Source organism: Alosa sapidissima, chromosome 4 (genome assembly GCF_018492685.1).
Source record: "Alosa sapidissima isolate fAloSap1 chromosome 4, fAloSap1.pri, whole genome shotgun sequence".
NCBI classification, from domain to species: domain Eukaryota; kingdom Metazoa; phylum Chordata; class Actinopteri; order Clupeiformes; family Clupeidae; genus Alosa; species Alosa sapidissima.
Window position 1 is genome coordinate 28,410,977 of NC_055960.1, and position 12,102 is coordinate 28,423,078.

At 43.7% G+C, this 12,102-nt stretch overlaps 2 protein-coding genes across 2 annotated transcripts in view; one reads left to right on the forward strand and one right to left on the reverse strand.

Annotated features, from left to right (window-relative positions):
• The first annotated feature begins 4,661 nt into the window (after positions 1-4,661).
• Positions 4,662-9,555, forward strand: LOC121707098 (intermediate filament protein ON3-like). Its single transcript, XM_042089397.1, has 9 exons — positions 4,662-5,168; positions 6,585-6,793; positions 6,952-7,012; positions 7,118-7,213; positions 7,384-7,548; positions 7,761-7,886; positions 8,243-8,463; positions 8,584-8,639; positions 8,835-9,555. Exons 1-9 carry the CDS (start codon positions 4,779-4,781, stop codon positions 8,990-8,992), a joined length of 1,482 nt encoding a protein of 493 aa, XP_041945331.1. The 5' UTR covers positions 4,662-4,778; the 3' UTR covers positions 8,993-9,555.
• Positions 9,556-11,811: 2,256 nt separating this feature from the next.
• kbtbd12 (kelch repeat and BTB (POZ) domain containing 12) overlaps positions 11,812-12,102 on the reverse strand; it is a 31,380-nt gene continuing 31,089 nt past the window's right edge. Inside the window, exon 8 of the transcript XR_006031060.1 lies at positions 11,812-11,821. The gene's annotated coding sequence lies outside the window, so the exon portion shown is untranslated. The remainder of the gene's footprint in view (positions 11,822-12,102) is intronic.

Below are 12,102 nucleotides of genomic sequence, written 5' to 3' on the forward strand. Positions count from 1 at the left end.
ACAGAATGATTTTTGTAGCACGTGCAACAAATGACAGTCGAAAGATACAACTACAGTGCTGCTATCAATTTGCTTGGTATAACCACATTTATAGTTTTCTACAAATGCAATCAATCAAATTGGCCTCCATCACTCAACCAACGCTAATGGTAACATTGCCTAGGTCCTTATTGATATTATAAGATTAACGTACCTGCAGTAAAAACCAAGCATGTCCGGTAAACATCCTCAGATTTATTTCGGCTTCAATAAGAAATGGGAATTACATTTCATGTGAACATCATCCTATCCTTATTAGACGTTCTCTGCGGTAAACTACAGTCCTTGTAAGCGTCCATTGTTTTTCCAACCCACTTTTAACTTACAACAAAATTACGTCTCACTGCAACGATGCGCCATCTAGTGGACAAACGACTACTTATCGCCAATACTGGAAATGCAGCCATGATGATGATGATGAATATATATATTTTTTTTTTAATCCTACTGAATTTGTAATTATGTATCGGCCGTTATAATACCGATAGTATGTGGGTGCCTGTGTGTGTGTGCATGTGTATATGTGTGCACCGCCATCTACAGGCCAATGAGTATACAGTCACTAAATGTACACATAACCTAATTTTTTTTAGACCCCCCCATGGTAGCCTGGCGAGCCAGACCCACATTAAAATGTAGGGTCTGGGCACTCACCGTTCACAGTGCTCAGTCCGAGGGGCGGGATAATCAGTTGTCTTTCAAATTCCCTCTGCACGCAATAGGACGCAATAGGATATTTGTTTTCAAGTAGCAGGGAATTCAAGCCAAACCGTTGCAACTCTGCCATCAATCATTATGTTAAGCCCACCAAACGACTCTATACACGATTTCAAAGGCCTGATTAAGTTTCGATTTCTAGAGCTCACAAGCCAACGGAGAGTTGCTAGACTAGCCCTGGCAGCAAATGTAATTTGCTGCATCTAGGGGCGCGTCTAGATTTCTAGGCTACCCCCATGGATGAAATTCTACGAAACTTGGCATACCCCCAGAGAATGCCAGGTCAATCATACACATACAATTTGGTGCAGTTCTGAACTTCTTAACTGAAGATAGGGGCGATTAAAGCAGAATAATACTGCATTTTCATTTTTTACCGGGGGGGGGGGGGGGGGGGGTGGCGGGTGCAAATCACAAATGAGTAATTATGGGCCAGGTTGATGTGGGCCCTTGAGACCAACATACCATAAAAGATTCTTCATCCTCAGTGCCACGGTTCAGGTAATTATTTAGGAAAAACTGCTTTTTTTGCGGTTCGGGGGGCCCAGCACGGGGGGGAGTGGCCCCCGGGGACAAAACGAAATTTTTCCGTAAAAGTCTAGTGGGGCTACATACCCACCAAATTTCATGTGCCCCGGTGGTTCGGTGTCCCGGGTATCGTTGACCAAAGATTCAGGATGTAGATGACGGGGGGAAAAAAATCCCTATATGACCGCTTCGCTAGCGGCGATCATAATAAGTTAGTAACATCTGTCAGAGAGGCTTTGATCATCCTGAGGTTAGTGTTTAGTTGTGGAATCTGCTACTCTCTGATGGGTAATGCAAATACATAAAATGCCTACCTCCAATGAGTCACATTTTATTTGCAGTATTTTCTCAACTTCAATATTACACTTTGCTTTGCAAGTCCACCTGGTGTCTATATGGAGTTTGATTGTGTTACTGTTGAACACATTACACCACCTCTCATCTCATACAGTGCCTTGGTATCTTTCCAAAAGTTTACTCTTGATGACAGTGACAGTGCTGCTTGGTATGAAAATTGTGTAAGACTATTGTGTGCACCCCCTACACCAATAACATCAAAGTTATTACCGGTAAGTCTGTAATGTCTAGACAGTCACATGCAAACCATGCTGACCATAATGTTGAACATTTCCCTTTCTTAATTTATCCTTTGACAGATTTTAGCCAAAGGTGCTGCAGAGGTGTATGTGGCACGTTATGTGGTTCTATCAAAATCCATATCGTCATTTTTTCTCAAACGTTTCTACCGTGTTCCAAGATGTTCTCTTCTAGGGGTGACACAATGTGAGGCCCTTATTTCAAGAGCTGATGAATACCAACATCTTTTCTGCAGATGGCTTTTTTTGGCAAACCTGTTGCTTAGCTTAGCTCCTGCTGACAATGAGTTCCCTCAGGCCCCCGTGACAAGTTTCTTATGCTTCCTTTGTTCTGTAAACACAAAACCTGGCTGGCAGCATTTTGAGGTGGTACTTCTGCATAACTGCATTCCTTGTGGCATTGCAGTTTCATCAATGCTCGAAGTGTCGCTGAGAGAGAAACAGGGTGTGTCCCCTAGGGGCGATGACAAGCATCTGATCCAATCCACACCTCTGACACCCACACCCCAACACCTGTCCCACCTCCGCCCACACACACACACAGAGGTCAGATGGAAAATAGTGTTTTAAATGCACTTAGCATGCAGAAGCAATTGAGTGGCTATAGTCATTTGCAACCTTTCTATAATAATAATAGTAATAATAATTAAAATATCAATAATTCTTCTTCTTTTTCTTTTTATTATTATTATTTGCATCCTTTCTGATGTTTGAGAAAAAAGTGATGACTTCAGCAGGTCAAGCAAAGATAGGGCAGCAATTTGAATGCTGGGCAAATTGCAAAGTCTAACTAAAGCTAATTCAATAGGCTAATATGGCAAAATGAATTAGCTAATGTAACACCATGGGTAAGACCTTAAGCGCAAACATTGATGACGCTATTTTGATTTCACACTTTTCCAGCCTTTCAAGTTCAATGGCCCATATATGTCTTTGAGGGAATCCGTGCTAAAGTACATAATCTCCATTGGGAGACTGTTTTGTAAAGCCAGCTTTCATGAGAGCGAATAAGACTTGCAGAATCAGACAAAGAGCCATGGCTTCCACTAGTGCAGGAGACTTTCCCTGTTACGTAATATCATCACATAGTTTATACAAGGTTGGGTGATTTGTGTATTCACTCACTGCATTATGTATGTATCAGTTTTAGCACCTTGCTAGTATCTCCATGTTCAATGGATCTGAACTATGCCTTTGTGCCCTTATTAAAAGCAAAGACTTCTGTAATGATCATTTGTAGTATACGTGCTGCATGCTCCTAGAATGCCAAACATCCTCAGTCCTTTAGAGACTGCCATTGTTAAGGAGGATTACGGACCCACCCAACATGATGAGTGTTTGCTGCTGCACTGTTAACCTTGGTAACCCTCTAAAAAAACGTCTCACTACCTCCCACTCCTATACTTGTCTTTGGACCTCTTCCTGTGCTGCCACGTTCCACCTGCACAACTGTGTGGCTCGCGACAGGTGAGGCATAAGTGGCACTTATTTGAGTCGACTCCACCTTTAATGCACTGCTTCATGATTTGTAGTCTACCTCACCTGTGGATTGGAATATAAAGTGCCTGTCAAAGTCTCTTGCTTCTGATTTTTCTTTATGCAGTGACATTTTACCTCCTTATTGAAAATAATAAACTAAACTAAAATGTTTAGGTAATGGAATGCAGCCGGGAACACAAAAACAGAAAGGATAGTGATCTGAAAACCAAGTAGTTGATAAACCACATTCAGTTGTTGTAGATTGGTGCATTAAACATATAGCATAGACTAATATATATTATATATATCCACACACACACACACACACACGCACACGCACACGCACACGCACACGCACAAAATCTTGCAGGAACATTCTCTGTCACTCACACACCAACATACACACCCACACCCACTCTCACTCGCACCCATACACACACATACACACACACACACACAAACACACACACACAAATTAACAAATTAGCTTGCATACACACCCTTTTCAACTTGCAGGCTTTTTGTTCTTTTGATTGAGTCAATTTGTTTTGATTGAGTCAATTTGCCGACGGCCCATCCCCTGGCCATGAGAAAGGTGTGACACCATCATGGTCCGCTCGTGCACACCTGTTCTCCAGGTTGCTGTCTCAGTTCCACACAAAAACCAGCGGCTCCGGCCTGATTCAGGCAGCTGGAGTGCAGACAGAAATTATACGTCCCCATAAGGGAATCTGTGAGAAACTGTCTGGCTCGTGTTCCAACTTGCAACACAATGAAATCATTGTCAGATGACTCATATTCATATTCATCCTCTAGTCAGTAAATGACCACATCGCTGTGTGCACACACACACCTTTACCCCATATTTCAAGCGATTCTGTAGGCCAAATGGGCACTCTGCTTTTCAGGACTTTAACAGTATTTTCACAGAATCACCCGTTTTCCTGTGCTTTGCCACCACATAGACACTGCTCTGCAGTTCTGTCTCTATATACCGGCAATAAACTTCTTCTGCATTGCTGCCTTAAAAGATGGTTTCTGAACTGCTTGGTCAGTCATATGTGTGCAGTTTTACAGAGGTCTGCTGTTGTTATATCTTAATGCCCATATAACATTTTCTCTCTCTGCAAGTGGTCTTTGATAAGGTGTGTCTCTCATGTACCTTTAAGTTCCTGTAATGCCTCGATTACCTGTCCAACAAGTAGGGTGTGTGTGTGTGTGTGTGTGTGTGAGCAAAAAAAGGGGGAGGGTGTGAGAGTCCCCTCCCTCAGTCGGTGTGTTTAAAAGCCGGCCGTGGGCAGTGCAGATACACACAGAGGGACTTTGACTCTCCTTTGTGAAGTAAGCCTGCTCTCCGCCTTCTCCTTCGGCCTTCCTCTTCTCTCACACTTTTGCTCACCCACACACAGACAAGCAGCAATGGAGTACAGAGCCACCAGCTACCGTTCCGGCCCAACCGTGACGAAGAGAAGCTTCACCAGCCAGTCGGCCATCGTCCCCACCGCCGGTTCCCGTGTCAGCTCCGTGTCCGTTCGCCGCTCTGGCGTTGGCTCCGGCGTTGGCGGCGGGTTCGGCGGCGCCAGCATGGGTGGCGGCAGCTATAGCTTCAGCAGCAGCAGCATGGGTGGCGGCTACGGCGGCGGCTATGGTGGCGGCTACGCAGGAGCGCCCATCACCGCGGTGACAGTCAACCAGAGCCTGCTGGCCCCCCTCAACCTCGCGATCGACCCCACGATCCAGGCTGTGAGGACGCAGGAGAAGGAGCAGATCAAGACCCTCAACAACCGCTTCGCCTCCTTCATTGACAAGGTGAGTGTTGCACATCGCCTCCATCTCACACTCTGTCACTGACAAACTCTCTCTCTCTCTCTCTCTCTCTGGACTGATATTCTGCCTCATTAAATGACAAACTGATAATTAGTCCCACTCTTATCATGTCACCTAATTCATTGACAAAGTGTGTGTGTCTGTGTCACTCTCCCTCACACACTCTCTCGCTCATCTCGTAGCTCTAGGACAGCAGTCTACCCCCTGTGTGTGTAAACAAGACATTATGTTCTTTGTCTTAGCTCACTCAGCATATCACATGTGCTCTGTATTAGTGCATGTGCACCTTTAACTATTGTATTCTGTGTGAGTACTACTGTACTACTGGTCTGCTGCAGTGCTGCGAGGTGTCATGGGAGCACATATGTGCCCAGGGTTGCCGTACGTTGGGTAGCACTCGATGCCTGCTGCAGGCCACACAGCTTTAGGCTTGTTTAGACATAAAACATTATGGTCAGGTCCTGTGACCAGTGGACACGCCTGTATAAACATGGGTGTAGCTCCAGCAGTCATTATGACTCATGTCAAGTGGAGTGGAGAGAGGTTGAGTGTGTGTGTGTGTGTGTGTGTGTGTGTGTGTGTGTGTGTGTGTGTGTGTGTGTCTCACTTTGTCTATACACTTTACACTTTTTCTGTCGGTGTACTGTCAGCATGCCAGAAACACCCATATTGCCTCTGGGCAGAAAACGGGACACACCCTTAGGTGCAAACCTGCCTAAGGGCTGTGTGTGTGTGTGGTCAGAGAACACACCTTAACAGAGTGTGTGTGTCTGTGTGTAACCATGAGACACACCTGTCTAAACACACACACACACACACACACACACACACACACACACCACACACACACACACACACACACACACACACACACACCACACACCACACACCACACACACACACACACACACACACACACACACACACACACACACACACACACACCAAACTAGAGGTGAAGAGTTCTTGAATCACATTCCTGCGATGTTTTTGCCTCACCTGTGGTAGAATCTTCACCAACACCAGTGTTATCAGACTATTTTCTTAAGGGTGTGGACACAAAAGGATATCAGTTTACTTAGTAGCTGCATTCATACCTGCACAGTGCTCAGTTCACTGTGTTAAACCGTCTCAGGCATAGCCTCTCCGCTCCACCCCCTTTTTCCCTTTCTCTCTATCTTGCACACACACACACACACACACACACCACATTTATACACACACAGCACACAGTATGTGCTGTGTGCCTATTCACTTACAAATATTTCATATATAGTTAATTCATACACACTGTTTGTATATATTTCATCATCTCAACAAGTTAAGAAGATCAGAAGAGAGCCAATACATACCAGTGTGCCTCAGCAGTTAATTAAGCATGTATGAATCTCCCCTCAGGTGCGTTTCCTGGAGCAGCAGAACAAGATGCTGGAGACCAAGTGGAGTCTCCTGCAGGACCAGACCACCACCCGCTCCAACATCGACGCCATGTTTGAGGCCTACATCTCTAATCTGCGCCGCCAGCTCGATGGCCTGGGCAATGAGAAGTGCAAGCTGGAGGGAGAGCTGAAGAACATGCAGGGCCTGGTGGAGGACTTCAAGATGAAGTGAGTTAGCCTAGAGTTGCTAAAATCAATCTAAACACTGCAAAGTTAAGCATATATAACTATAGCACACTCGTTGAAGTTAATGCTAATGAACATGTTAAATGTAAGGCTAAATGCTAAATGTAGCCTAATGCTAAAGCTAATGTGATGGTTTACAGGTATGAAGATGAGATCAACAAGCGTGCAGGTGCAGAGAACGACTTTGTCCTCCTCAAGAAGGTAAGACCTTGACATGTAAACCCTTTTAACACATTTTAAAACCTCTAGAAGTCTTATTAAAGTTGTAAAATCGCATCTCTCTCTTCTCCTCCTTTCTCCTCCAAGGATGTCGATGCTGCCTACATGAACAAGGTGGAGCTGGAGGCTAAGGTCGACGCCCTGCAGGACGAAATCAACTTCCTTAGGGCCGTTTATGAGGCGGTAAGTTAACTGGATTGTGAACCCCACAGCCCACCTCCACTGCCTCTTGCTGACTAGAATGTTTTTAGTTAGTTTGTTTGCTTTTTGGCTAAATCGTAAGAAAGTTAGATAGACAGAAGGATGGATGAACAGGTGGATCTTTAACATTCTTCTTCTTGTGCGGCCCTCAGGAGCTGCGTGAGCTGCAGTCACAGATCAAGGACACCTCAGTTGTCGTGGAGATGGACAACAGCAGGGGCCTGGACATGGACTCCATCGTGGCTGAAGTGCGCGCTCAGTATGAGGACATCGCCAACCGCAGCAGAGCTGAGGCAGAGACCTGGTACAAACAGAAGGTATGGAAATTTATGCTTTCTCTTCCTCTCTCTCTCTATCTCTCCCTCACAGACACACACACACACACACACACACACACACACACACACACACACACACACACACACACACACACACACACACACACACACACACACACACACACACGCAACAATTGTGGTATTTGTGTTGGTATTTATCAGTGAGTTTGATTTTCCTTTCCTCCCACCAGTACGAGGAGATGCAGTCCTCAGCAGGTCAATACGGAGATGATCTGCGCTCCACAAAGGCAGAGATCGCCGAGATCAACCGCATGATCGCCCGTCTGCAGAACGAAATCGATGCTGTCAAGGGACAGGTGAGCACAGTCTGCCAAAACTGATCCTACCCCATTCCTCTTGAAACCATGGCATAGAACTCCATTAAATAAAGTGTGATCCAAAATGCAGTCATAACTAAAAAAAAAGAAAAAACACAGTTTTTGTACATCTAATTCAAATTTCAAATTTCTTATCTTGATGTGCACTCAGACATCACATCAGTATCACTACCAGACCATAACTAGCCACCCAGACAGTGAGGCTGCAGCCTACTTTTAGACCTGTGTCTCCACGCATACGGCTCTATGAGCTCTATGTGCTTCTACTGCCCCCTATTGGAGAATAATTTAATTGCTTTTCCAAACACAAACCCTTTCTCTCGTTCCAATTGTAGCGTGGCAACCTTGAGGCACAAATCGCAGAGGCTGAGGAGCGTGGGGAGCTGGCAGTGAAAGATGCCCGTGTCCGCATCAAGGACCTGGAGGATGCCCTCCAGCGCGCCAAGCAGGACATGGCACGCCAGGTGCGCGAGTACCAGGAGCTCATGAACGTCAAGCTGGCGCTGGACATTGAGATCGCCACCTACAGGAAGCTGCTGGAAGGAGAGGAGAATAGGTGAGAAGGGGATTCATTTTCTGAAGATCACTTGCATGTGCTTTCAATTTTCATTCACTGCCCAGCCTTGTTGTTTAAGTTAGTTCAGCAGTTTAATATGTAAAATGTGCTTTTCCATAGGCTGACTTCAGGTGGCTCCAATGCTGTTGTTCATGTCCAACAGAGCAGTGGTGGAAGTAAGACAAACTTCATTACTCATTAATGCTTACTAGTGAAATGGCTGATATTAAAGAATTATAGAGTCATTCTAAATTATTACTGGATTATTTTATATGAAAATATTTAAAGTAGGATATATATTTGTAACAGCCTATGTGATTTTGTGACAGTTTGACTGTTTTATTAAATCTTCTCTCTTTCTCTCTCTCTAGCTCTCTCAAGCGCTGGCGGCTTTGGATATGGTGGTGGATATGGTATGGGTGGCAGTATGAGCAGCGGTGGATATGGTATGGGTGGCGGTATGAGCAGCGGTGGCACCACCATCACCAAATCCTCAGTGATGTCCAGCAGCAGTTCACGGCGTTACTGAAAAGCCCACACTCCCTCGCTAACACTACTCCAGTTCCTCAAACCCAACCCTTAAACCTTTCATTGCCGGCCATTAACCTTTATGCATACATTGAAGTTCCAAACGTAATCTTGACCCCGATGTCACCAGCTTACAGTGACATGACAAAATAACAAGTGAGCCAGCGGCCATCAGAAGGGGGAGGTGCAATCGTTTGACCCCACCCCCATTGCCCACAAAGGGGTGTGGTCATTTCTGGTGCTCCCGTTCTCAGGGTACTAAATGTTTACAAATTACGTGGTAAAATGAGTCAATTTGTTTGTGCCCATGATAACTAAACATGGCACAATTTTCTCTGTTAAAGTTGAAAACTACATTTATGTCAAATGGCTCAGAAACTGTAAAAGGAAGTTAGGTCAAAAGTACCTGACCACTACCACCACCACACACACAACCCTCCTCCCTCTGTCTTACTGGCACTGTTTGCTCTCCTGTCGCAAAATCTAAACAGAAGCATTGTTGTAACCAGGTTTATTTTTGATCAGACCATCAGTAAACATAAATAAATCTGAGATATAAAGACATATTCATGTGTTGTGGTTTATATTTTCTCTATATCATGTCCAGGTTTGCAATATTATTTACTGCATAGCACCTGTTGAGGGTATCATAGTAATCATTACAATAGAAAATACAGTTAATTACAGCCAATGTACAGCTAACTCAAAATATGCAATATATGAAAATCCAGGACAGAACTGCGTGCAAAATGAGTAAGTACAGCTCCCGTTAACAGTGAAACAATCTGACATACTGCTATTCTGCAGCAGGTGTTAAAACACAGTAGATTACCTTCCAGAATAGTGTGATGCCTTATACAAATAGCAAGATGATCTGAACCCATCCCACCATTACATCGAGTAACTCCTTCCAGTGGTCCACCTATGCCGAGAGCTTATCTTAGGTGACATCTCCTGGTGACAGACTGTAGTACATTCCAAAGGGAAAAAACAAAATTTTGTCTGTCTTTGTGTGTCTATCGGTATTACCTTAACAAAAAAGACTGGTCCAATTAATTTCAAATCTTCATACAAGGCAGAGGGTCACCTTATCTAAGTCCTCCAACATGATGATAAGGACAAGGGTCTGCAGTTGCTTGATGGCTTTTGTTTGGGCACTATGGTTGCTACAGTACATGTACTGTCTGAATTGAACAGCAATCCCAGATGTCCATCTAGGCTTCTGACTTCCATCTAAATGCTTTTAATTCACTTGACATTTTCCTTGTCCTTGTACTTCTAGAGCTTAGTACGGCCTTTGACACAATTGATCCCAACATACTGTTCGATAGACTGAGGCATTGGGAGGAAATATCTGGTACAGCCTTAAAATAGTTTTCATCATATCTGTAAACAGGAGGTTTTGTGTCTCTGTGAATAAATATGTATCTTCATTTTATGTGGTGTACCATAGAGGTCAGTTTTGGGACCAATTCTATTTGTATTTGCATCTTTTCATTTCTATGCAGAATGACCTTCCTGTTAGATCCTCAGACACTGTACGCTGACGCTGAATTCACTTAACGACTATCATTGAGAGGTCAAAAAAGGGCTGTCAAAAATTTTCTACAGCTAAATCTGACAATCTTATGATAAGGTTCCAGTACATGGTAAAACAAATTCCGCATTCTATGGGTTCCCTAGATTGCATCAAACCTGTCACAAAGTATCTTAGCATCTAGTTTGACAGTAATCTAAGTTTTGAGAAAAACATCACAAATCTTGTACGATCTTAGAAATATTTCCAAAATAAAACCTCTCGTATTGCTTAAAAACACAGAGACTTTTTTGCATGCCTTTATCACATCACACCTGGATTTCCTGGAAGTCTTTTTACCTGCCTAAACTACAAATCCATACATTGACTTCAAACTGTTCAGAACTCAGCTAGGTTTTTAACTAAACTAAGAGGTGTGAGCACATCACTCCTGTTTAAGCCTCTCTAAAACCTGAGGAAATCAGGTTAGCTGAATCTCGATGTCCCCTCTAAGGTCTAACGCCTATTTTATGCTTCTGCGTCGAATTGATGGCGAAGCCTTGAATGCTCTGACATCAGTTGATAAAAGATTGAGTTTGAGAGGCTGCGAGGGTTAAGCACCCGAGACATGTCGTTAAATTGACAACACTAAAAACATGTCATAAACAAGTTTACGTTTTATTGCAGTTGTTTACTGATGTTTTTTCCCCCCAAGCTTCTAGCCTCCCTTTGGGTAACCCTGTGTTTCACATCACATACTTGTTACTTGTTTTGCCTTTAGTCCTGCTCCCAGTTTCAAATATAGGATGTGCGTGCTTTAACTGCACCTCACACCACAAAGCCATCAACTGTTGATAATTCCCTTGGGTAAAGTCTGCATAAATGCTGACTTGTGGGAAGGGCACAGAAAGAGTGTGGGCGATCTCTCATGCGCTCCACAATTTCAGTGGGACAGCCTAAAGTGTCTAGGTCACCAGAAACACACACACACACACACACACACACATTAAGCAGTATGACACTGAATACCCTGACCAAGCATTCATCACGATTTTCTGCCCTGAAACGGATTTGGACTTTAATTCACAAATTTGGTCGATATTCAGGTGTGATGTGATAAAAGGCATGCAAAAAAGTCTGTGTGTTTTTAAATACGAGAGATGTTATTTCGGAAATATTTCTAAGTTGATGAAACATGATTGTACAAGATTTGTGATGTTTTGCTCTAAACTTAGCGTCTAGTTTGACAGTAATCTATAGATTCTTTGTGACAGGTTTGATACAATCTAGGGAACCTGTAGAATGCAGAATTTGCTTTGCCATGTACTGATCCTCATCATAAGGATCTCTGTTTTGTCCGATTTAGCTGAAGAAAATATTTGACATCACAATGGCAGTCGTGAAACTTTGTTTCTAAATTCAGTAGTGATTCAACAGCCAATCAAAAAATCCATTATAGTCTTCACAATTATATGATTTTGATCAATCTAGTACCTGCAGTTATTCAAAAGACAAAAGGGTGGCGTAATTAACTTCTAGATCCTCTAGACGGATCTATTACAGTAGCTTCCCATTCAGGTTGCCCGACCTGGGGT